This window comes from Staurois parvus, unplaced genomic scaffold, assembly GCF_062004578.1.
Source record: "Staurois parvus isolate SC_StPar_1 unplaced genomic scaffold, SC_StPar_1.0 ptg000136l, whole genome shotgun sequence".
Taxonomy (NCBI): Eukaryota; Metazoa; Chordata; class Amphibia; order Anura; family Ranidae; genus Staurois; species Staurois parvus.
Genome location: NW_028317932.1, coordinates 5,072,432 through 5,097,223, shown reverse-complemented (window position 1 = coordinate 5,097,223; position 24,792 = coordinate 5,072,432). Strand labels below are relative to the sequence as shown.

Genomic DNA, 24,792 nt, shown 5'->3' with positions numbered 1-24,792 from the left:
TGAAGAAGAAGAAGAAGAAGAAGTAGGATGAAAATAAGAAGAATTCCAAGCCGGCAAAAAGTGTATCTGCAGAGCTCCGCTAAGTGTATCTGCAGAGCTCCGCTATTTCTGACAGTTCTCTGACATTCACATTTTACAGCGGTTGAAACATTGTATCTATTTGTTTCCATTTCTTCTTCATCCTCATCCTCAGAAGAAGAAGAAGAGGATGAGGATGAAGAAGAAGAAGAAGAAGTAGGATGAAAATAAGAAGAATTCCAAGCCGGGAAAAAGTGTATCTGTCAGAAATAGAGGAGCTCTGCAGATACACTTTTTGCCGGCTTGGAATTCTTCTTATTTTCATCCTACTTCTTCTTCTTCTTCTTCTTCTTCATCCTCATCCTCTTCTTCTTCTGAGGATGAGGATGAAGAAGAAGAAGTAGGATGAAAATAAGAAGAATTCCAAGCTGGCAAAAAGTGTATCTGCAGAGCTCCGCTAAGTGTATCTGCAGAGCTCCGCTATTTCTGACAGTTGTCTGACATTCACATTTACAGCGGTTGAAACATTGTATCTATTTGTTTCCATTTATGGAAACAAATAGATACAATGTTTCAACCGCTGTAAATGTGAATGTCAGACAACTGTCAGAAATAGCGGAGCTCTGCAGATACACTTAGCGGAGCTCTGCAGATACACTTTTTGCCGGCTTGGAATTCTTCTTATTTTCATCCTACTTCTTCTTCTTCTTCATCCTCATCCTCATCGTCAGAAGAAGAAGAAGAGGATGAGGATGAAGAAGAAGAAGAAGTAGGATGAAAATAAGAAGAATTCCAAGCCGGGAAAAAGTGTATCTGTCAGAAATAGAGGAGCTCTGCAGATACACTTTTTGCCGGCTTGGAATTCTTCTTATTTTCATCCTACTTCTTCATCCTCATCCTCATCCTCTTCTTCTTCTGAGGATGAGGATGAGGATGAAGAAGAAGAAGAAGTAGGATGAAAATAAGAAGAATTCCAAGCCGGCAAAAAGTGTATCTGCAGAGCTCCGCTAAGTGTATCTGCAGAGCTCCGCTATTTCTGACAGTTCTCTGACATTCACATTTACAGCGGTTGAAACATTGTATGTATTTGTTTCCATTTATGGAAACAAATAGATACAATGTTTCAACCGCTGTAAATGTGAATGTCAGAGAACTGTCAGAAATAGAGGAGCTCTGCAGATACACTTTTTGCCGGCTTGGAATTCTTCTTATTTTCATCCTACTTCTTCTTTTTCTTCTTCTTCTTCATCCTCATCCTCATCCTCTTCTTCTGCTTCTGAGGATGAGGATGAAGAAGAAGAAGAAGAAGTAGGATGAAAATAAGAAGAATTCCAAGCCGGCAAAAAGTGTATCTGCAGAGCTCCGCTAAGTGTATCTGCAGAGCTCCGCTAAGAAATAGCGGAGCTCTGCAGATACACTTTTTGCCGGCTTGGAATTCTCCTTCTTCTCATCCTTCTTCTTCTTCTCATCCTTCTTCTTCTTCTCATCCTTCTTCTTCTTCTCATCCTTCTTCTTCTTCTCATCCTTCTCCTTCTTCTCATCCTTCTCCTTCTTCTCATCCTTCTTCTTCTTCTCATCCTTCTCCTTCTTCTTCTCATCCTTCTCCTTCTTCTCATCCTTCTTCTTCTTCTCATCCTTCTCCTTCTTCTCATCCTTCTTCTAATCCTTCTCCTTCTTCTCATCCTTCTCCTTCTTCTCATCCTTCTTCTCATCCTTCTCCTTCTTCTCATCCTTCTCCTTCTCCTTATCCTTCTCCTTCTTCTCATCCTTCTCCTTCTCCTTCTTCTCATCCTTCTCCTTCTCCTTCTTCTCATCCTTCTCCTTCTCCTTCGTCTCATCCTTCTCCTTCTCCTTCTTCTCATCCTTCTCCTTCTTCTCATCCTTCTCCTTCTCCTTCTTCTCATCCTTCTCCTTCTTCTCATCCTTCTCCTTCTTCTCATCCTTCTCCTTCTCCTTCTTCTCATCCTTCTCCTTCTCCTTCCTCATCTCCAAGGGCATTTAAATTAAAGGTACAGTGTTCTGCACTAATATAAAGGCTCTCTGAAGCCTAGAAACCCTTTTTATAAGTTAAATTTGCAGCGAATAAATTCGCATCGAATCGAATTTCTTCCTCAAATTCGGCGAATCAGCCGAATCGAATTTTTGAATAATTCGCTCATCTCTAACAATCACCATTGTTATCAACTGTATACGACCTATCCATGATGGGGTTCCCCTCCTAATTTCCTTAGTTCATCCCTGATCTCATTTAACAATGGGATATAATTCAATTTATACAAGTTCTTGGATGATACAGTTATTCCTAGATATTTCAATTCTTTTTCTCTCCAAACACAGGGAAATTCCTCCTGTAGCCTATTTTTCTCTCTATTTGGAAGATTTATGCTTAAAATTTCTGTTTTTGTTGGGTTAATGTTTAAATTTGACATCTCCCCATATTCTTTCAGTGATTTCATTAAATTTGGCAATGTTATCCTTGGGTTTCCCACATAGAACAGCATGTCATCTGCATAAGCTGCCACCTTATGCTCCATATCTCCTATCCAAATTCCTTTTATATCTATATTATTCCTTACTGTAGCCAAAAGAGATTCCAATGATAAAACATATAGCAATGGAGACAAAGGGCATCCCTGTCTAGTTCCGTTCTGCATCCCAAAATACTCTGACAATTCCCCATTAACCATGATTGCTGCAGAGGGCTGACTATATAATTTCCTTATCCACTCTCTCATTCGAGGTCCCACATCAAATACTTCCAATGTATCCAACATATATCCCCAATCTACTCTATCAAATGCCTTTTCAGCATCGATAGAGAGTACCACCGCAGGGATTTTCTCTTGCCTACTTTTTTGTATGAGAAACAGAGATCTCAATCTGTTATCTCCACCCTCTCTCCCTGGGACAAAGCGTACTTGGTCTATGTGTATCCATTCCGACATTAGGTCTTTCAACCTGTTTGCCAGAACTTTTGCATATAGTTTGGTATCTGTGTTTAATAAGGAAATCGGTCTGTAACTTGAACAGTGAGTATCATCTTTACCTTCCTTATGTATGAGAACTACATGGGCTTGTAGGGATTCCCTCCTCATTTCCATCTGTCCTCCCAATGCATTCATATATATCCTCAGTTTAGGTACTAATAATTCTTTATATTTTCTATAATATCTCACTGTGTATCCATCAGGTCCTGGACTTTTCCCAGCTATAGTGCTTTTTAATGCTAAGTGTATTTCCTCCTGCGTTATTGCTGATTCTAGGGTTTTAATTGCTCCTCACTTAATTTTGGTAATCCTGCCTTTTTTAAGTATGTCTGTCCTTTTTCTATTTTTCCTACTTCATCTTTACTTATGGAGCTGTGGGGGATAATATTATATAGCTTATTATAATATTCTTTAAACACTTTAGCTATATCTTTAGTTGAATACATTAAATCTCCTTTGTGGTCTCTTATTTTCTCTATATAGTTAATAGATTTTTTTTTCTCTGAGCCCTCATTAAATACTTTCCTGGCCTATCTCCCCATCTGTATCTCTCACTTATCATTTTATTGAACACTCTTCTCTTAGCTTCTTCCAGAAATGTATTCAATTCTTCTCTTTTATTTATTACCCCCTGCATAATCTCTTTTGTTACTTTATGTTTATGTATTTGCTCTAACTTCCAGAGTTCACTAAAAAGCGTGTTTATTTTTTCTCTTCTTTCCCTCTTCTTTTTTTCTCCAATCGCTATCAGGATTCCTCTAAAATAGGCCTTATGATCCTCCCACACTGTTGCTACGGACACTTCCCCAGAAAAATTTTCCTAAAAAAATTGCTCTATTTCTTTTTTAATTCTTTGATCTACCTCTGAATACTGGCGAAATGTCTCATTTAACCTCTATAATTTCCCCCCAATCTGCTCATTTCCCCATAATAATTGCATTGTGACAGGGGCATGGTCCGATATTGACATCACTTATATTTTTACTTTGACCAGAGACCCGATAAGTCAATGGCCCAGCAATATATAATCCAGTCTTGAATACATCTCATGTGCATGAGAATAAAACGTATAGTCTCTGTCCTTCATGTGCTTAATTCTCTATATGTCTACAAGTTGACATTGGTATATCATGTTTTTCAAGGATTTCAGAGACCTACTACCATTTCTCTGCACAAGGAATGTAATATCCATCTGGGGATCCATGCAGAGATTGAAATCACCTGCCACAATTAAATTGCCTTTTTTGAAATTCATTAACTTCCTCAGAATATTTTTTAGGAATACCTCTGGTTTCTTATTCGGGCAATAAATATTTGCTAATGTACAGTCTCCTGTAATTTTCCCTTCAGAAACAGAAATCTGCCTTCCGGATCTACCAATCTGTCTTCCAGCTTAAACCTTATATTTTTCGCAAAACCTATTGCCACTCCCTTGGCACATTTAATTGGGGAATCTGCATAAAACCACATTGGATAATATCTGGAATTTAATTTCACATTTGATTCTTGCACCAAATGTGTCTCCTGTTAAAAAAACCACTGAAGAAAATCTATGTTGAATTTCTTTAACAATCCCAAATCTCTTCCCAGGGCTATTTAACCCTTTAACATTATAAGTCACAAAGTGAATCTCTTCCATTCTTCTCCTCTCCACACCTCTATCTTCCCCATCTCTTCTCTCTTCATCTTTCCTCCACATCTTCCCCTTTGATCTCTAGGATTTCTCCAAACTGATGTTTCTCCCACTATTTCGCAGAGTCTTAAACTACCTATCCCCACCCCATACCCTCCTCCCGACCCTCCTCCACCCCTCCTCCCTCCCTCCCACTCCTCTATCTTCTTCCAAAGCTCTTCTTTATCCCGTAAATTATGGAATTGCACTATTACATCTCTTGGCTTTTCTTTTCTGTCTTCTTGTATATATTTTCCTATTCTATATACTCCCTCCATTTTGAGAGGCTCTGTTATAGTTCTATCCATTATAGTATTCAGCAATCTCGTTATTATTCCCATCAAATCTTCTCCTTGGGAGATCTCTGGAAAGCCTTGGATCCTTAGATTGCATCTCCTATCCCTATTCTCCTGGTCTTCCAATTTATATAACAGATTTCTTTGTTCTTTTCTAATTTCCATAGCCCGTTTTTCTAATTTCTGTATAATTTGGGCATGTTTATCTAGTTTTTCTTCCGTCTCCTCCACCCTTGATAATATTTGCCCCAGGTCTTTATGTAATTTCGCCAGTTCCTGTTTTAGTGATCTTTCAAGTCCTTTAAACATTTCTGCTATTTCTGCTTTAGTAGGCATCTGTGAGCTCTCCTCTTGTTCTTCTACTTTATCCATATCCACTTCTTCTTCCATATGTTGACTACCTGTTAGCTATTCCCAGGGATAGTCTGGAACATTCCCCGCCATTTTCCCTCTCACCTCTTACACTTATTCCCTGTTGTCTCTCTGGAGTTTTTTTCTCCTGTGAGGGTATATATTTTTTAATTGACCCTGTTTGGGAAGCCTTAGGCCCTCCTCCCTTTGATACTTTGTTTTTCATGCTGTCAGGGACTATTTCAATTTTCCTTCTGATTTTCCTCTAAGACCCCCCAGGTGAACCCCTCCTCAGTTTAAACATATAGTTCAATACATACAGTTCAGTTCCCATGCAATATATTAATCTCAGTACTTTTACAGCTCTCACCTACCCTCTTGTCCCCAATACAGCTTTTCCCCCGTATGAGATCTCTGTCATATATGAAGAAGGGGCTTCTCTGAAAAACATTTCCCACACTCTGAACAGGTATACAACTTCTCCTCCGTGTAAGATCTCTGATGTGTGTGAAGACTGGGCTTCACTGAAAAGTATTTCCCGCACTCAGGACAGACATATGGCTTTTCACCTGTGTAAGATCTCTGATATATATAAAGTCTAGACTTATCTGAGAAAACATTTCCCGCACTTAGAACAGGGATATAGCATCTTCCTCATGTGAGGTCTCTGATATACAGTTGCAAGAAAAAGTATGTGAACCCCTTGGGATTACGTGGAGTTTTGCATGAATTGGGCATAAAATGTGCTCTGAACGTCATCTAAGTCACAACAATAGCAGAACACAGTCTGCTGAACATAATACTACACAAACATTAGATGTTGCCATGGTTTAATTGCACATAACATGTAAACATTCACAGTGCAGGGAGGAAAAAGTATATGAACCTTTGGACTTAATAACTGGTTGACCCTCCTTTGGCAGCAATAACCTCAACCAAACGTTTCCTGTAGTTGCAGATCAGACCTGCACAACGATCTGGAGTCATTCTGGACCACTCCTCTTCACAAAACTGTTTCAGTGTAGCAATATTCTTGGGATTTCTGGTGTGAATCGCTCTCCTAAGGTCATGCCACAGCATTTCAATCGGGTTGAGGTCAGGACTCTGACTGGGCCACTCCAGAAGGCGTATTCTGTGCTGTTGCAGCCATTGTTTTGTTGAATTACTTGCATGCTTTGGGTCATTGTCCTGTTGCATCACCCATCCTCTGCGGAGCCTCAGTTGGCGGACAGATGGTCGTACGTTTTCCTGCAAAATGTTTGGATAAACTCTGGAATTCATTTTCCCATCAATGACAACAATCCGTCCAGGCCCTGAGGCAGCAAAGCAGCCCCAAACCATGATGCTCCCTCCGCCATGTTTTACAGTGGGGATGAGGTGTTGATGTTGGTGTGCTGTGCCTTTTTTTCTCCACACATAGTGTTGTGTGTTCTTCCCAAACAACTCAATCTTGGTTTCATCTGTCCACAGTATATTCTGCCAGTAGTGCTGTGGAACATCCAGGTGCTCTTTTGCAAACTTCAAAGGTGCTGCAATCTTCTTTTTGGACAGCAATGGCTTCCTCCGTGGTGTCCTCCCATGTACTCCATTCTTGTTTAATGTTTTCCTTATTGTAGATGTGTCAACAAAAATGTTAGCATGTGCCAGAGATTTCTGTAGGTCTTTAGCTGACACTCTGGGATTCTTCTTTACCTCATGCGGCATTCTGAGCTGTGCTCTTGCAGTCATTTTTACAGGACAACCACGCCTAGGGAGAGTAGCAACAGTGCTAAACTTTCTCCATTTGTAGACAGTCTGTCTTACCGTGGACACATGAACATCAAGGCTTTTGGAGATACTTTTGTAACCCTTTCCAGCTTCATGCAAGTCAACAGTTCTTGATCGTAGGTCTTCTGAGAGCTCTTTTCTGCGAGGCATGGTTCACATCAGACAGTGCTTCTTCAAACCAGTAAACCCAAAACAGGTGTGTGTTTTTTAAGGGCAGGACAGCTGTCAGCAACACATCCAATATCATCACACTGATTGGAGTCAAGGTTGGCTCACTCCTGGCTCCAATTAGCTCTGGGAGAAGTCATTAAGCTAGGGCCTCACATACTTTTTCCTCCCTGCACTGTGAATGTTTACATGTTATGTGCAATTAACCATGGCAACCTCTAATGTTTGTGTAGTATTATGTTCAGCAGACTGTGTTCTTCTATTGTTGTGACTTAGATGATGTTCAGAGCACATTTTATGCCCAATTCATGCAAAACTCCACGTAATCCCAAGGGGTTCACATACTTTTTCTTGCAACTGTATATGCAGGCTGGACTTCTGTGAAAAACATTTCCCGCACTCTGAACAAGGGTGTGGCTGCTCCCTCTTGTATTATCACTGGTATATATAAAAATAGGACTTACATTAAAGACATTTCCCGCACTTGAAACAGGAATACTTCTCCCCCATGTGAGACCTCTGGTTTCTATGGGATTGAACTTCTCTGAGAGACTTTCCCACACTTTAGGACCTTTACTCCAAGTGAGGGGTGAGGCGGCTCCAGGTACTCTCTTTTGGGGAACATTGCACTCAACATTCCCCTCACACAATGAGTGGATTGGATTGCAGGGGGGGTTCACCCAGCCCGTTTCCGCGTCCAGCTGCCACGGTCCTGTGTGCAGGAGGAAGAGGGCCGGCGTCTCCTTTGCTCCAAGAAACACAGGCCGGCTCCTCTGCCTCCCAGAGCTCCCTTGCAGCAGATCACCTGATCGCTCGGCATCCACTGAGCTCTGGGGAACACACAGCACAGTGACGAGAGCACAGGAAGACCCGCCGCGATGGCCGCCACTCCCGGAGGTCCTCGGTCCACGCTCCCCACCAGCAAGCCCCCCCTCTTCCCGGCTAGTCTCTCCAGGGCTTCCCGCACATCTCTACCCTTCTCGGAAGGACACTGGAGGTGCTTGGGAGCTGGGAGCCCTCACATCGAGCTCCCGCTCCAAGCCATGGTTAGGCTCCTTCCTCACTAGCATTTTTTTTTACGCTAAAAAATGCTGGTAACATTTTTTAGTAGCCATTTAGTTGCATTCAGAAGCATTTAGGAGCGTTAGCATATTATTAGTGTTTTTATAGTACATGTATAGGGAAAAAAAAGCTAGAAAAAAAGCTGTTAGGAGCGTTTAGTGTTTTTTTTCAGCTGGAAAAACGTTTTAAAACACTATAAAAACAATTTTGACACTGAAGCTCAAAAAATGCTAATAGTCTAAAGTAGTGTGCACGGACACATAGTATAATACTATTTACCTTCTAGGAGCAGAAAATGCTAATAACAGCTTCTAAGAGCTTAAAGAAATGCTAGTGTGCATGGAGCCTTAAAGCGGAGCTCCACCCAAAAGGGGAAGTTCCGCTTTAAGGACTGCTCCCCTGCTCCCCATTAAAGATTGACAACTTTGGGGGGGCGGGGGAACCCGAATTTGACAGGTACCCGCTCCCATTTTTGGTCCGATCACCTAGGCGATCGGAAACAGAAGGTGTCCTCCCTCCCTTCCAGTAGTCTTTTGGGACACATGACAGGTCCCAGAAGACTACAGGACCATTCATGAAGCGCATTGCTACTCGCGCGTGCGCAGTGGGTACCCATCTGTGAAGCCGCAAGCCTTCACAGCCGGGTGCCCACACTGAAGATGCTGGCCTCCTGGAATCCAGGACAGCCAGTGAAATGGGCTGCTGGGGACACACCGCGGGACTGAGGGACAGGTAAGAGGCTGTTTTACAGTTTTTGTAGCTGCTTACTTTTATTTTTTGACAGGTGAGTGGAACTCTGCTATAATGTTTTTCATAAATACTCTATAAAGCATCAATCCACGCAAAACTAATATTTCAGTAGTTGTGAGTATTCATTAGTGAGTAGGATCATTGGTTTTGATGACTCTTTCATCTCCGGAACTCCCACTGTGGTCTTTACAAAGTCAAGTGACCTTTCTTTTCTTCCCCATCTTCCTCTTCTACTTTTCTATCTTTGTGGTTTTAGGTTTGTGAACAGTCTGGTTTATTACGGTTTGAGTCTGAACGTCGGCAGTTTTGGGCTGGACATTTATCTCACCCAGCTCATATTTGGAGCAGTAGAAATTCCAGCTCGCCTTGGATCCATGTTCACAGTGCAGATTATAGGACGGAAACCTAGCCAATCAATGTGTTTATTACTTGGTGGAACAGTTTGTCTTATAATAACAGCAATACCGAAGAGTAAGGATTTTTTTTTAATTATCGTTTTTCAGTTCCTTGATGCTACATGAAAATTTGCAACACTCATACGGTATAAAAAGTTATTGGGAACTGTTGTTTTACTAGCAGTATAAATTGTATCTTTGTATTCTAGTTTATACTTTATGTCTATAGCCATGGAACGATGGAGGTCTCTAGGGGGACAGAAACGTTGGCTTCTACTATTGGAATAAACTTAGTCAAGCCCCTTCTTGGAACTGTCCTGTCATTACAAAACACTATACAGTTATTTTTCCAAATAAAATATATGCTTCATTTCAAACAAGATTTTGTACTAACTTATTTTAATTAAATTGCCTTTTTTTTTATGAAAGCAATTGTTTATTTTTTTTTCGGTTTCTCTAGCATTGCCTGTTGTAATCACAGTGCTTGCCGTGATTGGAAAATTTGCAATTGCAGCTTCATTTTCTATCTGTTACATATATGCTGCAGAACTATTTCCTACAATTATCAGGTGAGTCACTTAGAGCAACCTAGTGCAGTAATAAATCAAAATTTGGGAGTATGTACAGCATACCATTCTCCTCAGCTGATAGTTACTTACTCTCTCTAACCAGGTTAAAGCGAACTCCAGGAAGTCAACCACTTTGTAAAATGTGCCAAATTACTACAGGTTAAGCTGAGCAAGATGCATGTCATCTATTTAATTTACAGTTTACATTTTTACTAACTGCTATTGTTATACTTTCGGGGGGCCAATGCTGGACCTTCTGGTCTCAGCTCTAGCAGCTGCAGTGTCACATGCACCTGCTGTGCCTGAATCCTCCCCTCTTCCTGCCCAATAACAGAGTGCTTTGTATTATGTGAACCCATTTACAAAATAACAATCCTTCTGTAAATAAACAGCAGAGAGGAGGAGTGGGCAGAGTTTCTGCTGTTTATCCTGTCAGAGCACTGGGAGTCTAGTGATAGCTGTACTCCCAGCTCTCCGTAAAAACTGTCAATTATAAAACCAGCACAAGTATCTGAATTCCTAGAGTTCGGCTTAAATGGATAAGTTCACCTTTTCAGTCAGAATTTACCACTGTATAATAAATAGAAGCATTTTCATATGCCATTTCTGGCCCAGCCATCCCAATGTTCTTTTCTCTCACTTACCTTATCTACAGGAGGTTTATTTCTTGCCAGTTTATTTGAATTTTTGAACTGATTTTCAGATTCCATCACTTCCTGTAGATCAGTGGTTCTCAACCTTTCTAATGCCGCGACCCCTTAATACAGTTCCTCATGTTGTGGTGACCCCCAACCATAAAATTATTTTCATTGCCACTTCATAACTGTAATTTTGCAGTGGGAGGAGTAGTGCCATGTCATTGGTGTCAGTGGAAGGAGTAGTGCCCCATCACTGATGTCAGTGGGATGAATAGTGCCCCATCGTTGGTATCAGTGGGAGGAATAGTGCCCCATCGTTGGTATCAGTGGGAGGAATAGTGCCCCATCACTGATGTCAGTGGGATGAATAGTGCCCCATCACTGGTGTCAGTGGGAGGAATAGTGCCCCATCACTGATGTCAGTGGGATGCATAGTGCCCCATCGTTGGTATCAGTGGGAGGAATAGTGCCCCATCACTGATGTCAGTGGGATGAATAGTGCCCCATCACTGGTGTCAGTGGGAGGAATAGTGCCCCATCACTGGTGTCAGTGGGAGGAATAGTGCCCCATCACTGGTGTCAGTGGGAGGAATAGTGCCCCATCGTTGGTGTCAGTGGGAGGAATAGTGCCCCATCGTTGGTGTCAGTGGGAGGAATAGTGCCCCATCGTTGGTGTCAGTGGGAGGAATAGTGCCCCATCGTTGGTGTCAGTGGGAGGAATAGTGCCCCATCGTTGGTGTCAGTGGGAGGAATAGTGCCCCATCGTTGGTGTCAGTGGGAGGAATAGTGCCCCATCGTTGGTGTCAGTGGGAGGAATAGTGCCCCATCGTTGGTGTCAGTGGGAGGAATAGTGCCCCATCGTTGGTGTCAGTGGGAGGAATAGTGCCCCATCATTGGTGTCAGTGGGAGGAATAGTGCCCCATCATTGGTGTCAGTGGGGGGAGTAGTGCCCCATCATTGGTGTCAGTGGGGGGAGTAGTGCCCCATCATTGGTGTCAGTGGGGGGAGTAGTGCTCCATCACTGGTGTCAGTGGGGGGAGTAGTGCCCCATCACTGGTGTCAGTGGGAGGAGTAGTGCTCCATCACTGGTGTCAGTGGGAGGAGTAGTGCCACATCATTGGTGTCAGTGGGAGGAATAGTGCCCCATCATTGGTGTCAGTGGGAGGAGTAGTGCCCCATCATTGGTGTCAGTGGGAGGAGTAGTGCCCCATCATTGGTGTCAGTGGGAGGAGTAGTGCCCCATCATTGGTGTCAGTGGGAGGAGTAGTGCCCCATCATTGGTGTCAGTGGGGGGAGTAGTGCCCCATCATTGGTGTCAGTGGGGGGAGTAGTGCCCCATCATTGGTGTCAGTGGGGGGAGTAGTGCTCCATCACTGGTGTCAGTGGGGGGAGTAGTGCCCCATCACTGGTGTCAGTGGGAGGAGTAGTGCTCCATCACTGGTGTCAGTGGGAGGAATAGTGCCACATCATTGGTGTCAGTGGGGGGAATAGTGCCCCATCATTGGTGTCAGTGGGGGGAGTAGTGCCCCATCATTGGTGTCAGTGGGGGGAGTAGTGCCCCATCATTGGTGTCAGTGGGAGGAATAGTGCCCCATCACTGGTGTCAGTGGGGGGAGTAGTGCCCCATCACTGGTGTCAGTGGGAGTAGTGCCCCATCACTGGTGTCAGTGGGAGGAATAGTGCCACATCATTGGTGTCAGTGGGAGGAATAGTGCCCCATCATTGGTGTCAGTGGGAGGAATAGTGCCCCATCATTGATGTCAGTGTGGTGGAGGGGAGAATAGTGCCCCATCATTGGGGTCGGGGGGGGGGGAAATAGTGTCCCATTGTTGGTGTCAGTGGGGGGAGGAATAGTGCCCCATCATTGGTGTCAGTGGGAGGAATAGTGCCCCATCATTGATGTCAGTGTGGTGGAGGGGAGAATAGTGCCCCATCATTGGGGTCAGGGGGGGGGGAAATAGTGCCCCATCGTTGGTGTCAGTGGGGGGAGGAATAGTGCCCCATCGTTGGTGTCAGTGGGGGGAGGAATAGTGCCCCATCGTTGGTGTCAGTGGGGGGAGGAATAGTGCCCCATCGTTGGTGTCAGTGGGGGGAGGAATAGTGCCCCATCGTTGGTGTCAGTGGGGGGAGGAATAGTGCCCCATCGTTGGTGTCAGTGGGGGGAGGAATAGTGCCCCATCGTTGGTGTCAGTGGGGGGAGGAATAGTGCCCCATCGTTGGTATTAGTGACACAAATGATGGGGCACTATCCCTCCCACTGACACCAATGATACTTACCTTGCTGACCCCTGTTCCAGCCTGGGCTCGCTCTCTCACTTACCTGTCAGCTGTCTTCCTTCTCTGGCCGCTCTCCTCTTCACTCGCTCCGGCAGCTCCCTCGGTCTTCTTTGATGTACGCGCGCTGCCGCTCGGCTCCTCCTCTCCAAGCTCCACCTCCTCGCCGGTGATTGGCCGCCTGTGTGCCTCTCCTGAGCTACAGTTCCGGTGGCCAATCAGCGGCGAGGAGGCGGAGCTGCTGAGCGATCCCGGAGGTGTGGCCAGGTGACAGCAGCGTATCATCCCGCCCACACATCGCCGGAGACTGCAGCGGTGTCTCGGTTCCTAAGACCATCGGAAATATGTGTTTTCCGATAGTCTTAGGCGACCCCTGGGAAATGGTCGTTCGACCCCCAAAGGGGTCGCGACCCCCAGGTTGAGAACCGCTGCTGTAGATCATCTCTCAGCATTCACTTCCTGTAGCCATCTCCCAGAAGCCTCCACTTTTTTGTTGCATCACAGAAGAGAGTGTGATAGGGTATGTTCACCACTCTGGACCACACCTCCCTCACTACAATACTACCTTCAATCCAATTTCTGATTGCACAATCTCCTTTAGATCTCCCATCAGCTATGTAGTACAAGGACCTGTCTGATTTGATACAAATTGAATAGATTGTTCCGATGTGTCCTCCATTTCCATAGTTCTGGTAAATCTAAAGGAAATTGTACAGAGATTGTACATTAAATTGCATAGTGTATGGACATCTTTATACAAGTTATAGGAGGGAGTGGACAGAGACACTCAGTTGTCAGGCCCCGTTCACATCTTACCGTAATGAAAACTCACATTTCTGCATGCGTTTGTTTTGGGTGTTTTGGAGCATTTTCACTCGTCACGCATAGGGCAGCCCCTTCACTTGAATGGGCTGCCCTAAACGCAACAATCGCCCCAGAAAAGCACCAGAACTTTTTTTAAGCAGAGCACGTTGCGTTACTGCACTTTTTGGTGCGTTTGCCACACTTGGGGTGCCTTTAACATGTAATGACAACACAAACATGATGCACATTTGCAGCATGTTTCTGAAACTCATGGCAAAGCAGGCATGTTCTGTGTAGTTTGTCATGCATTTGGAAACACACAGATGTGAATGGAACCTCACTTTCAGGTCCATTCACGCCTAACGTTTTCTGATGACACACATAAGGCAGCCTGTTGATTTCAATGGGCTGCGCCACACGTGGCAAAGTAGTTCATGGGACATTTTGGTGTGATACAGCTTGCACGCTTTTTACTGTGCGTTTTGCTGCATTTGTCACTCGTTTTTTCACGTGGTAAAATATGTGCTTGTTTCTGTGTTTGATGCGCCGTTAACAATTAATGGCACCCAAAGTGCAACTAGTTAATTTTAGGTATATAAAGGTGGCCATACAATATACAATCTGATTGTGCAATCTCTGCGCGATCTCCTTTTGATTTACCAAAGCTACGTCATAGGAGGACACACCACCAATCCAATCACTGTGTCCAGTCAGGCAGGTCCTTGCACTATGTAGTTGATGATAGATCTAAAGGAGTTTGTTCAATCATAGTGTATGGTGAGCTTTACAGAACCCAAGACACACTTCTCCTGTTTTTAATACTACAGCTGTATCCACATAGGCTCTATCCGCATGGTTATCTGGATAGATTACTATGTTGCCATTGTGATAATGCTGGGTGTCCAGTGCATCCCTATACCTTTAAGGAGGGGTGGGCTCCCTCCAGGCATACCTGCCCTCAGTCTATCGATTATGTTATATGTGCTCCAACTTTGGAGACTCTTCAAAGTTTTAGAGTTAGGATTGCAGTACACTGGGGTGCCGTGACGTTCCTCTGCAGCTTATGCATATATTTCCAAATGCGTGCATACAAAGCCCTTGTTTTAACATAAGCTGTTAGACAGGGTAATTCAGTTTGTTGCAGGCTGGCTGGAAAATGAGCTGGGAATTTTTGTTGTTTTTTGACGTGTCGCCTTTCCAAGTGCTCCTTGCTTCAAAGTAATAGGTTGGGGTGGTTGCCATTTGTTGGCACTGATCATTTGGGAAAAACTCCACAGGGTGGTTGTATAGAACTCAATCGATAGATCATCTTTTGTGCAACCAGGGTGCCCATACATGGATTGAGTTTCAGCCAAAGTGGCTGAATTTCGATCCATGTACAGTATGGCCAGCTTTAAACAAGGACTGTTACACAGTCCTCCAGTGGTGAGTTGTTTGGTTCTGCCATCTGAAGGGGTGATTTTCTTATTAGAGGGTGGATTATCTAACACTTTTACAGCCACTAGAGGGATGTGTGGTAAGCCTCTGGTCTTTGCCTAGAGTGAGAAGAGACGGAGCATTACATTTTGTTGTTGTGACATTTGCAGGCCTGACCTTCTAGGCATCCTCAGGTCCAGCAACACCACTTCTTTTATCTACGTAACACTGCAAAAATGAAGCACCTTATTGTTCAGGTGATCTGGCTTCTTCTATTACTGGATGTGTACACAACCAACTAAAAATGCACATACTCAGTAAACCATTTGTAGACCAACAACATCTGTAGAAACCTTTGAAAAAAACCTCAAACCAGCAGTGTCATTTGCCACTGCACATGGACTTAAGTGTGAGTCTGATAGACAAGGTAAAAGTGTATACTGTTATTGTAGTGGAAATTGCAAGGTACCTGTTGTCAGTAGACACTGGAGAATTAATGGAAAGCGTTTAAAAACTACCAAGAATAGCCTGAACAAAGAGAGTCTTGAGAGATAAGAATGTTCATGCTTTACCCATTAATCCCTTTACTAATGTTAATGGTGCAGCTTTGCTTTGTTGCAGGCAGAATGGAGTGGGTATCTGCTCTATGACAGCTCGGATAGGTGGGATCATTGCACCACTTATTAGTCTTTTGGACAAATATCATTCTGCTATTCCAATGGCCATTTATGGAAGCGGCCCCATCATTGGAGGCCTCCTCTGCTTCTTCCTTCCTGAAACACGAAATCGAGACCTGCAGGACCATACACATGAGGCCAATGGGGCACCAAGGTATGATCGAAAATGGTAAAGGATGTTTTAAGTAAACTTTGAAAATGAATGTGTACCTTAATGTAAAACATGTTCAAGAGAATGGGGCAGAACTGTGATTAATCCCCTGTTTTCACCAGCTTCCACAGGACTATATGGTTAATGTATAAATGTTATACAATATATTACCAGATTCCTGTTCAGAACAGTAATGTAAACCAAGAGAGTCTGTTGTATCTTTATCCTTGAACTGCAGGTAATTCTTTGTGAATTTGTTGCAGTCATGACAACATAATGTAAAATTAATGCAAACAAGAACCACATGAGTCTCTTGCATATGTCAGCACTGTAGCTGAAACTGTTGCAAGAGGCTTTCCTGAATTTGACGCAGGGACCATAACACCAGAAAGTGTCATAAATATTTTATCAAATACCTTTGACTGTGATTTTGTTAATACAATTTTGTGCTCCCTTTCTTACAGGTCTCATGATCTACTGGAAGAAGAAATAATATACAAAAACTGCCAGGAAGAAGGACAGAGTGCAAAACAAGAATACAAGAGGACCCGTTTATAGACGTTTTCTTTACTAACATTTGGATGAAGTAATTTTTTAATTTAAAGTCTAACTACACATAAACATCAGTAAAATTTATACATTTATACTTATCCCAGAGTCCTCTGAAAAAAATCCCATATAATATACTAGTTACTTTTTTTGAAGAGAAGCCTTGTCCCCATTATTAATATATTATTATAATTGTATTACCAGTGGCCTGCTGGCTCCGGCTGTGCTCTGAAAAAGCTGCTGCTGATTGACAGATTGCTGAATCATCAGAATTCATGTCCCTTATCTCCAAACAGCAGCTTCTAGTGGTGGCAAGGTTCAGATTTGCAGTAAAGATGTGTACACCTATAGGAGCCGCTGGATAGAATGGGTCCCTTTTGCCTCAATCTTCTCAAGAACCTCAGCTCCTCGGACACAGTGGGTTGAGCATGGGCATGCAATAACACAGAAAACATATTAAAAATAGTATTTGCAATCAGCAGAAACACCTTATCAAAGAAAGAGGCTTTAAGCAAGTCAGCAAAGTAACTTAAAAGAGAACTAGAGGTTTGTGTTTTTTCCCCAAATCATACTTACCTAGGTGGATGTAGCATTGGTCTGATGCTGCATCTATCCCCCACCAGCTCTAAGGGTGGGAATTCACATGATTGCTGAGTTCTCACAATGGCTCTAAGCAGGGAGCGGGGCTGTCGGTCACCGCTGTGTGCTCTGCCCCACCCCCACCCATGCTCACTGGAGTTCTGGGCTGTGAAGGGTGAGGGAGTGCCTGCGCGCGCTGCTAGTAATACGGAGTCATGTCAGCGCTTACTGAGCTTCAAAGAGTGCAAACTGTTGGTGCCACTTAACTGGTGCCTCTGTGACTTGAGTTTGCCAATTTTCTTGCTGTGTTGCGATGTACAGTATCAAAGGTTATGACGGTATATACAGTTTCCAGGAAAACGTCGTCTGATAAGCATGAGCCCGGTTGACATGAAAAAGACAAAAGGACATTGCGCAGGATTGTGACCTGGAATACGAAAACAACTGCTGTAAAAGTGACTGCAGAGCTCAATCTTAGTCATCACGGGACTGAGATTGAGATGACTGACATGACTCCATATTACTAGCAGTGCACGCAGTGAATGATGAAAGTGAGGCTTCCCACTTGTTAGCTAGATGTCTAACCACACAGCGGAAGCAAAATAAATTACATCACTTCCACTCCCCACGCAAAACATGTTATCACTTTCACACCTTCAGATCATGTAGCGTTTTAATTTTTTTGTCTAACTCCTCTAAATACAGGAACACTTTGGCAAAATAGGTAACCCATTATAAAAACATTTTTTGCAAAGGCTGCAGGGAGAAGCAAACCTCATATTGTTTAGCGAAGGCACTCTAATACTTTAAAGCATTCAAAATATTTTTTGTTATAAATATGCATGATAAAGACCAGCTCAGTGTAAATAATATTATCAACGTTTGGTAATGTTCTTGAAAAGTTGCTTTTATGTATAATTTATACGTATTTATTTGGAGACAGCTTTATTCATTGCACTAATGATGCACAACTGGTTTCTTAATGATCTTCTTTCAATTAAACTTCTTTTATTTGATTTTTTGATTGAAAACAATAGACTCTATGCAGTCCCCAATAATGTCAGATACTTACAGTACATACTGTCATCCTTGTCTAAGGAAAAATAAAATATATATATATATTTATATTTATTATTATACAGTATTTCTATAGCGCCAAGATTTTATGCAGCGCTTTACAACATAAGGGCAGACAGTACAATTACAATACAATTTAGTACAGTAGGACTTGGAGGGCCCTGCTCGTTAGAGCTTACTATATATATATATCTATATATATAGATATATATATATACATATATATATATATATACACACATGATCATCCATAACTTTATGATCATGGATAGCTTCAGTGAATAACATTGATTATCTTGTTACACATGGCATCTGAATGTTGGTGGGATTTATTAGGCAGCAAGTAAACATGTTCCTGAAATTGATGTGCTGAATACACAAAAACTGGCCTGACTGTTCATTTCTGTGAAAGCCGTCAGTCTTTGCGGATCAGTAGCTAAAGCCCTTTACGGGAGAGGAACTAGCAGCCCCTCAAAAATCAGCTTAGCTTCTTATAACTACATGCAGATATGTCTTCTCTTCCCCTGTAGAGCTGCTCCCGGCTCCACAGCCTGCAAACACTACCAGCCCTCCTGGCTGTTTGACAGATCTCCCGAGACAAGGATAAAAGATAGAGCCCTGTCCTTAGAAAGCTTACTACATGTGGCAGTCTTTCCTCTTGTAGATCCCAGAGAGTGCTGGTGTACTCACACTGTCCTCTTTGCTCCCTGCTGCTCCATGTCTTGATCCCATTCACTCCTCCCTGCTGAATGTATCCTCCTAAGCCAGCCCGAGCCCAGCCTGGAGGCCGCCCTCCCCCCTAGACCTAGGGGATCCCTCCCAGGAACTGACAGTCTCCTCAGCACTCCATCTTACACCCGACTCCTCTCTCAGCCAGACTCTTCCATATTTATGGGCCAGTCCAACACTCTACCAGGGCCTCTAAACCTGGGATTGGCCAGGCTCCCATAAACATGCAGATTAGGTCTGCACCCCTTCCTGATTTCTGACTTCTGGAACGTTCTATGGTCCTCCAAAGTCAGGAGAAGGCGATAGAGCCACAACCTGTCATCCAGCTGACCTGCAATAAACCAACCTCAATCACAGACTCACACAGTTATTATGAGTCATACACAATGATTTTACCTGCAATACACTACATTATTCTAGTAGCACTCTAGAGGGTACTACACACACACACACACACACACATACACATGGCCTGGAGTACTCAATAATTATTTATTTATTTTGCCAGGCCAAATAGCAGATCTGAAAACATCTTAGTTACAAAGCATATAAATAGTGTCACGACCAATAATTGTACCTACACGCATGTAAAAGATCTCTATGATCACAAAGTTGGAACAAGTGAATATAAACTAGTTCAGATGAAAGAGACTAACGATTTCCGCACATCCAAAACTCAGTGCAGAAACACATATTTCTGCAGTCAAAAGTAGAAACACAATAAACTTGAAACAAAAATAAAACCCTTTCATCAAACATAGAAAAAATATTTACAAAACTAAGTCTAAATCAAAATCTCCAATCAAACCTAATGGATATAAAGAAAAATATTTACAAAACTAAGTCTAAATCAAAATCTCCAATCAAACCTAATGGATATAAAGTAAGTTTAATCCAGAAAACTTCCTATATAAGTAAGTAGATTAACTAAGTATGGTAACTCTTTATGGCCTCCTCGCTTTGATTTCAGGACTGAATCAACCACAGTATCCCTAACTTGTGACACTCCTTATGAGATTTCCTTAAAAAAGTGTCTTGCTAAAGGTGGTTTAATCTGATTATTCTTAAGGGTGTATTTGTGTAGGTCGTTTCTCTCCTTCACTCACTGGGGAGTCTGCCCAATTTAACGCAGCCCACGGGGGCATTTGATCTTATCAATGACATAGGAACCAAGACGTGTAATAATTTGAAATTTTTATAGAGCAACCCTTATGGGGATGAGTGAATGCTTCACCCTATAACAATGTATACAAAAAAAGACAGGGATAGCATTCATTTATTCTATACCTCAAAAAAGTGGAGAAGGGCTGCACATTAGATCTCACGCAGTCTGCACAGACAACTTGATTATAAATTGTTCAATCTCATCTAAACAATTGCAAGGGATGACCCTGTCAGTTGCCTAAGGGTATTTTTTTTCTAAAATATGCCAGTGACACTTAGTATGCCCCCAAATGTAATTAAAAGGGTATGAAATTAGGATACAAACAGTAGTCTGCTAAGTTTATTCTATTGCAATCTATCTATTGAGTAATTTCTAACTAGAGTAACCTCTTTTTCAATTTCTTGTTTTGGATAACCACATTCAATTAATTTATCAGCCATTTCATAAAGTCTAATCTCTCAAACTGATTTACTATTAACAATACATGGCACCCTTTGTAACGGACTTTTAGGGACAGAGTTGAACACAGAGGGCAGGTGAAAAATGGTGACTTTTATCAGTAGGTTGCGATCTGTAGATTTCTCATAATAGTTCCTTGGATGTTTTCCAAAAAAGGGGGTTATTCACGTTTGTACACAAAGGTAACTATTTAGACTTAACCAAAGGTTAATATGCTGTTGCTGTTGCTGATGCCCCAGGGTGTTCAAGAACACAAATTATTCTTGAATAAATGAAACATAAGTACAAATAGGATAGACACATATGTACAAGATGTATGAAATATGGGTAGAGACAATATGGAAGTGCATTGACTGTTAACAAAAAGAGATATGACTTTTAATATCTTTTATGATATACAGTCAGGTCCATAAATATTGGGACATCGACACAATTCTAACATTTTTGGCTCTATACACCACCACAATGGATGTGAAATGAAACGAACAAGATGTGCTTTAACTGCAGACTGTTAGCTTTAATTTGAGGGTATTTACATCCAAATCAGGTGAACGGTGTAGGAATTACAACAGTTTGCATATGTACCTCCCACTTGTTAAGGGACCAAAAGTAATGGGACAATTAGCTTCTCAGCTGTTCCATGGCCAGGTGTGTGTTATTCCCTCATTATCCCAATTACAATGAGCAGATAAAAGGTCCAGAGTTCATTTCAAGTGTGCTATTTGCATTTGGAATCTGTTGCTGTCAACTCTCAAAATGAGATCCAAAGAGCTGTCACTATCAGTGAAGCAAGCCATCAGTAGGCTGAAAAAACAAAACAAACCTTTTAGAGAGATAGCAAAAACATTAGGCGTGGCCAAAACAACTGTTTGGAACATTCTTAAAAAGAAGGAAAGCACCGGTGAGCTCAGCAACACCAAAATATCCGGAAGACCACGGAAAACAACTGTGGTGGATGACCAAAGAATTCTTTCCCTGGTGAAGAAAACACCCTTCACAACAGTTGGCCAGATCAAGAACACTATCCAGGAGGTAGGTGTATGTATGTCAAAGTCAACTATCAAGAGAAGACTTCACCAGAGTGGATACAGAGGGTTCACCACAAGATGTAAACCATTGGTGAGCCTCAAAAACAGGAAGGTCAGATTAGAGTGTGCCAAACGACATCTAAAAAAGCCTTCACAGTTCTGGAACAACATCCTATGGACAGATGAGACCAAGATCAACTTGTACCAGAGTGATGGGAAGAGAAGAGTATGGAGAAGAAAAGGAACTGCTCATGATCCTAAGCATACCACCTCATCAGTGAAGCATGGTGGTGGTAGTGTCATGGCGTGGGCATGTATGGCTGCCAATGGAACTGGTTCTCTTGTATTTATTGATGATGTGACTGCTGACAAAAGCAGCAGGATGAATTCTGAAGTGTTTCGGGCAATATTATCTGCTCATATTCAGCCAAATGCTTCAGAACTCATTGGACGACGCTTCACAGTGCAGATGGACAATGACCCAAAGCATACTGCAAAAGCAACCAAAGAGTTTTTTAAGGGAAAGAAGTGGAATGTTATGCAATGGCCAAGTCAATCACCTGACCTGAATCCGATTGAGCATGCATTTGCAGTAGAGGTCTGGCAGAACATCACCAGGGATGAAACCCAGCGTCTGGTGATGTCTATGCGTTCCAGACTTCAGGCTGTAATTGACTGCAAAGGATTTGCAACAAAGTATTAAAAAGTGAAAGTTTGATTTATGATTATTATTCTGTCCCATTACTTTTGGTCCCTTAACAAGTGGGAGGCACATATGCAAACTGTTGTAATTCCTACACCGTTCACCTGATTTGGATGTAAATACCCTCAAATTAAAGTTGGCAGTCTGCAGTTAAAGCACATCTTGTTCGTTTCATTTCAAATCCATTGTGGTGGTGTATAGAGCCAAAAATGTTAGAATTGTGTCAATGTCCCAATATTCATGGACCTGACTGCAAGGTTTTAACACGTGTTAAAAAACCCTCTGGTTTTAAACAAAAAGTGCATGTCTATAAAATCATTGATCAAGTTATAGGTACATATATATATATCTCAAAAGTCCCTCTTTTCTCAGGTTTTCTTGCTTAAGTCCTTTTTCTGTATTGACATATAGAGATGAATGCTTATCCTGAGGTCATGCAACTATATGTAACCTTATATTAATAACCCCAAATATTTTGGGGGAATAAGTCAAGAGACTGGCTAATTTGATCTTTGAGCACTAGACTATAGTGCCTCTACATTTCTGGGTGGTCACCACTGTAGTTCAGGCCATTGTATGATGTATCCAAACACAGGAGAGGGGTTGATCACTTTATTTTTTTAAAATCAGAAGTAATGTTTAAGGCATACAAAATTGGTACATACAACCAAAAGAGAAACAAGAAAGGAAAAAAAGAATTTCCAGTGTTACCAGCTTTCTAGTGTAGAAAAGAAGAATAGTGGCATTGTGCAGAAAAATCATATACTAAAACCAATGTGTAAGGTAGTAAAACTCCCACTCTAGTCTCAGCTCAATAGGAGAGTATAGTGCATAAACCTCCCTATGATACAAACACGATAAATCCAAGCAAGTAATAACAGACTATAGGCATAATACGTCAAGGGAAGGTAACTACAAGAGTTTGCGCATTGCCAAATCAAAGAGGGCAAGATCTGGAGTGGCCAGCCATGCCTCCTAAAGTTTCTCAAATTTACCTAGGCACCCATGATGTAGGAAAATGAAGCAATCATATAGCAAAAGGATTCCCATATTCTGTTGGACGATCGCTTTTTGAGTCTAAAAATGATTGAGGTATAGTGGATTGATAGATTGTCTACATTACATTCCAAATGTCTCAATAGAAACTATCACCCATATTTGTTTATCTTAAAGGATTATTGTGACTGTAGAGTGATGTGTCATTTTGTCTTGCACATAACAAAGAGATGCTTCCGAACATGTAGTTTTGCATACAAGTGTTTAAATGGAAGGGTTTTGAGGATATTCATATCATGTTTTGTTACTTGTGTAGCTTTATTTTGTGTATTGCATAGCAATTTTATTATTCAGATTGCTTGCCTTGTCATGTTTTGATGATGCACTTCCAGTATGTTTGATTTAAATTATTGTAAATCACAACCTCAACTTGATCCTGAGCTCATTCCTTTCTGCTGTTTGGTGTCTGAAATTAAATACTTTTTTGCTGTTTGCTGCTAAAACTAAATGGTGCCACATCCTTTCAGTTTGCTACATATATATTTGATGAACACCTCCATTACTTTCTAGAAATATATAGTTTTAAATTACTTTAAAATAAACATGTAAAAGACATCAGCTTTATGTAAGTAATCTTCTTGTTCAATATTTTTATTGATTTTAATTTAAAAAAATACAAATACAACAATGTGCTTCAGGTAAGAACTTTGGAAACATATAAGTTCACAATTCTGATCACTGAAGCATGGAATAACAGATAATACAGTGCAAAAGAAAAAGTCCTGTCAGCCTTGTAAACATCAGCATGAAGAGCAACAACAGAGAGATAAGTGGAAAATGGTAACAAAGCATATCAGTAATGACATTACAAGAATTCTGGGTAGGGGCCTGGCCCCAGAAAGAATTAGGCCAATTAGCACTCTGTATTGTGGAAATAGACAGAAAAAGGAAAGGAGCTGAGAAGAAGCAGCGGCGGAGGGAAGAGAACGAAAAGGGGAGGTGGGAGAGGCGGTTGGGGGTAACCTCAGTCTAGCCCAGAGGCCACGACCAAGGCTGCTCCAAATTTAGAGTTCAAGAAAGCAATGATTGAAGCCCCTCAGGAGAAAATGAGAGACCCAGGGATCCCACAATGTATGAAAGTTTGCCATGCTTCGCAGCTGTGAAGACATGGGTAATCAAGGTGTGTTGCCACCAAGTAATCTCTGCTGGACACAGGTTAAGAACAGCTCCTTGTGGAATCACAGGGATTGGCTTCTGCAGTAATGTATGTAAGATAAGCCACTAAGCAGGACCACCAAATATGGAAATATGACCGCGTGTCTGAACAGCTACGAAAACAGGTCAGAGGATTGGTTGGGTAGGCAGGAGCTAGCCTGGACGGCACCAAGTGCCAGTGAAAGAGAACTTTGTAATTGGTCTCAACTGCTGATAACTTTCTGGAGCAGAACTTGGTAGTATCCCAGATTTGAATCCAATTCTGTGAATATATTTGCATTCTCAGGTCCTTCTCCC

At 42.1% G+C, this 24,792-nt stretch overlaps 1 protein-coding gene across 1 annotated transcript in view; it reads left to right on the top strand.

Moving 5' to 3' along the window:
* Positions 1-16,553, top strand: part of LOC149465918 (solute carrier family 22 member 13-like) — a 36,063-nt gene extending 19,510 nt beyond the window's left edge. Inside the window, exons 7-10 of the mRNA XM_089673221.1 lie at positions 9,328-9,542; positions 9,927-10,035; positions 15,789-15,998; positions 16,460-16,553. Of these exons, the coding sequence (XP_089529347.1) occupies positions 9,328-9,542; positions 9,927-10,035; positions 15,789-15,998; positions 16,460-16,553 (628 nt within the window). The remainder of the gene's footprint in view (positions 1-9,327; positions 9,543-9,926; positions 10,036-15,788; positions 15,999-16,459) is intronic.
* Positions 16,554-24,792: the final 8,239 nt, after the last annotated feature.